The following is a 4,188-nucleotide window of genomic DNA, read 5'->3' on the forward strand; positions in this document are numbered from 1 at the left end:
GGTTAAAAGCCCAAAAAAGAGTGGTTTGAAAGTGGGAAACACAAGTGGAGAAGCCTTACAAATAAGATACAAAGAAGGGTGGACCACCACCTACCTTAAGATGGCTTAAAACCAAAAATTTCAGCCCACTTTCATAGAGTTTTTACAACCCCAAAACAACTCAGAAACAGGGAGAAGAAGAGTGATTCAAAGTAAGCTAACAAAGAAAATATTATACCTCTTGAAGAGAAGAGTGATTCTAGGAAACAATTCAAGCTAAAACCAACTTGTAGAGCTCCAAGAAGGCCTCAAAGAATCTCAGCTCAAAGGTGATCAAGTTTGGTTAAGGAAGTAAAGGCAAGAGTGTAGTGTAAGTAGGCAAAAGTGTAGAGAATTGTAAGAGTGAGAGAGAGAGAGAGAGAGAGAGAGAGAAGATTTTGAGTTTTTAAATCTTCTAATCTCAAAATATGAGAGAGGGACTCCCTATATACAGAAAACATGAATTCTATACAAGGAGATCCAGCCCTCCGTGTGTGGACCGATGCAAGCATCTGTGCAAATAGCTGGCACAACTGGCATAAAATATTTGCAGAAAACACTGGTGGCCGGCCGACCATCAGTGAAGGTCGACAAGGCATCATTGATAGCCGGCAAGGCACATCAATGGCTGGCAGAAGAGAAGCTCTAGCCGGCAGCCTCCATAGATGGCCTGCAGGCCACCAGAGACTGCAAGAGGGAAAGACCAAGACATGGTCCAAAAATGAGACAAAATGGATACAGGGTTTGAAAGGTTCAAAAATGAGACATGGTCCATAGATGGCGTTCCGCTGAGGGCTTTGAGTGGTTAGTGAGCAATCAGACTCGTCATCGGATGTATCTGCAAAAACAACCATGTCTTAAAGGGCCGTTAAAAATGGGGTGTCTACACTAACAAACATTATAAAGTGACTTTTTGGCTCAAAAACTTTATTTTTCTCCCTCTCTTCCCCTCCTATCCTCCAAACCCGAAACCCTAACCTTCCAAACTCATGATTTCTCTTATTTTTACCAAAGATTCACCCCAAATCTTTTAAGCAGGTTGAAGAACAAGCATGGATCAAGACTTTTATCGATTGTTTTGCGATTTCATTGAAGTTTCAAGATGGGTCTTCATCCTTAGCTTCCAATCTTGAGGTAGGGAAACTTTTACCCTACTATTTCTTTATTTTGGAGAAATTTATGGTATTGTTGTGACTTATGAGCTAATTTGGAGATCTTGTTGGATTAAAACCATATTCACATGAATAAACCATTTTACTTGATATTGCTTGAAATTTCTTAAATCCTTTTTACAAAATATGTATATAAATGTTATTAAAACCTATAACTATGATGAAGGAGAAAAACTCCCAAATTTGGCAAAACCCTAAATTCTCAATTTGAGTAGGAAACACTAAATTGAATGGAATTTCCCTTGATTCATGGAATATCGTGAATAATAAAGAGATGAAAGATGTGAATGTGGATATGGTAAAGGAATTGTGACTTGAATGTTATTATTCTTGAATATTATGTGGTGTTTCATCTATTGTGATGATAGATGCTTGTTGATGGAATTAAAATGTGATAGAATGGTTAATTGTGCATGAGTCCAGGCAACAATCAGTTTTGGAAAATGTGGTGTTGTGTTGGTATCCACATGCAGGGAGGTTAAAAGGTGCCCAATTGCCTGTCTAGGCTTATCGCTGGACGAATGTGGGAAAGATGTTTTAGGGTGTCCACACAGTCCCGTCATATAATAGCCGGCAAAAGTGGAAAAACGGATGGTTTTCTTGAGAAGCTCACTTCCCACCGTATAATAGCCGGCAAATGTGGGGATGTTTTTTTGAAACTAAAGCAACTTGTGTTTGACTCTTACATGGGACTCTTGGTTTGTTTTCCATTGATGTGATTGTTTAAATGTGTGTTGTAAAGGTGCGAAATGTAATTGTCCATGCTTAATTGTTATGTATTTACATAATTGGTGAAGATTACGTGTGTTCGTATCTTCTCATCATGTTTTTATCTCAAGGAAGCCATAAATTTATTCGAATGATTAAATACTTGGTTAAATGTATTCCGACTTGCAGAAATAATGTTGTACAACTACAATGGTGACTTGAAGTGAGCGGTGTTGGGATTGACAATTGAGAATATTTTGCTGTGAAGACTCATAGTTTTGCACTAGGACTGTTAGATTTATTTTGTTGTTGTCTTGTACACCCATGGGGTCCTTCTTTTGTAATTGTCATTTTGTTGTTGAACTTGGAGTTGGGTACAAGGTTTCATAGACATGTAAACATGGAAATTGTAAATTTAAATCTTAGTTCAGTGAACAGGATGGCTTTTGCAGTAAATTGTTATATTGGTTGCAATGGATTCATATATGAAATAGCAGGGCGTTACAGAGATTGGCACAACTTATTGTTAGATGTATTATGGACTTATAGGACTTCCCAATGGTCAAGCACAAGAGTTACCCCTTATGCCTTGGTATATGGGCACGATGCAATATTGCTTGTGGAGATCAATATAAAGTCCTTAAGGCTCAAATGCCAAGATCAGCTTAGTACTGATCAATATTATCAAAGCATGCATTTGGAATTAGAAGATGTGGATGAAGTTAGAATTTTGGCACTAAATAATATCCAGTTACAAAAGAGAAAGGCAGCCAAAAGTTACAATAAAAGGGACCAACACATCATCTTTGATGAAGGGGACTTGGTGTGAAAAACAATACTTCCAATAGGAATTAAAAGCCAACAGTTTGGCAAATGGTCACCTAAATGGGAGGGACCATACCAAGTCCATAGAGTCTTGTCTAAGGGAGCTTACCATTTGAAAAATCCAAATGCATACGTGCATCCCAAGAAAATTAATGGCAGATATTTGAAGCCTTGCTAGCCAACTGTGTGGTAGACACGAGTATAGAGACAATATATGGAAACATCAAGAAGAAACAATAAACACTTGTGTAACGAATAATGTTCATTTTATAAAAATTTAAGTACATTGTGCCACAAATTGGTCCAGAATTCATTACAACGTTTCAGTTATTCCCTTGCAGTAAGCTCTTTACTCTTAAGTGATGGGAACAATCGTATAGTTCTGTTCATCTCCTGCCTGTGATTGGACAGCCGTTGGTGAGTAGTGTGCAGCTTCTTTGCATTTTGCTCCAAAGCCAGGTTGATTGCTGCTAACTCATTCTCCAATTCTGCCTTCCTATGCAAGAGTTGAGCTTGAAGTTGAGAAGCAGAGGAGTGTTGCCCCTTCAGTACTCACATTTCAAAGTGAATGTAAGAGACAAACCCTTTATCTTTTAGCAGCTCCTTCTCTACAGTTGTAGCCATTTAGCAGATATTGACATAGAAGTCAATGGTTGTTGTTGCCTGGGTTAAATGGCTTCTAAAGGTAACATTGGATTGACTGAGCACTTGAAAGAATTTGAGGAATCCATTCTTAATGTTTGGCTTTTGCAAAGCTTTGAATGGAATCCTGGGGAAAGTTCTCAGTAACTCCAAGCAAGTGCCCATGTTTACTTGAGGAAGAGAGATGGTCTGAACAGTAGTTGAGCTTTCGATTATCTCTAATAAAAAGTTAGCCAAGACTAGTGGCTCCGTCTCACTGCCAGTTGGTAGGGCTCGTATAGATATGTCAAATAAGCTTGCCAGTTGAGCTTCAAAGATGTTCATCTCCTCTTCAGAAAGTGGCATTACAGAAGGGTCACTTGTGGAGGGATTGGCTGGAAGTATTGGTATAGGAGAAGAAGAAGAGGATTCCTCATCAGCATCCATTGTCTAGGCTACCAGCAAGTCTAAGGAGGAGGGACTGAAGTTAGGTAGTAGAGAAAGAATTGGTGTACCACAAGTGTCATCCCTATAAGTACCAGCTGCCATTGAAGTAGGAGTGGCAACAGGTGTACTCTCAGAAGGTAAAAAAGTAGCCAGGAATCTAGAGGATAATGGAGTACGTAGGGGTGAGGCAATGGATACCAAGGGCAAACTATGTAGCTTAGCAGGATCAGGAGTTGGGGAAGATAGGATGTTTGGAATATCAAGCCTTGAAGGAATTAAGGAAGAAGCTATGGGGAGTGTAGAGGTGGGGATTAGAAATATGGCTTGCAAGGGATCTACACTCATTGGCAGGTTATGTTCTACTTTTCCTTTTCCTTTTAGGGCTTCTTTTAGCTTA

At 39.1% G+C, this 4,188-nt stretch overlaps 1 protein-coding gene across 1 annotated transcript; it reads left to right on the forward strand.

Annotated features, from left to right (window-relative positions):
* Positions 1-2,298: 2,298 nt before the first annotated feature.
* Positions 2,299-2,727, forward strand: LOC145805967 (uncharacterized). The gene has a single exon (XM_082901507.1). It carries the CDS (start codon positions 2,299-2,301, stop codon positions 2,725-2,727), a length of 429 nt encoding a protein of 142 aa, XP_082757633.1.
* The last annotated feature ends 1,461 nt before the right edge of the window (positions 2,728-4,188 follow it).

This window comes from Camellia sinensis, chromosome 1 (genome assembly GCF_055761805.1).
Source record: "Camellia sinensis isolate YWXY chromosome 1, ASM5576180v1, whole genome shotgun sequence".
NCBI classification, from domain to species: Eukaryota; Viridiplantae; Streptophyta; class Magnoliopsida; order Ericales; family Theaceae; genus Camellia; species Camellia sinensis.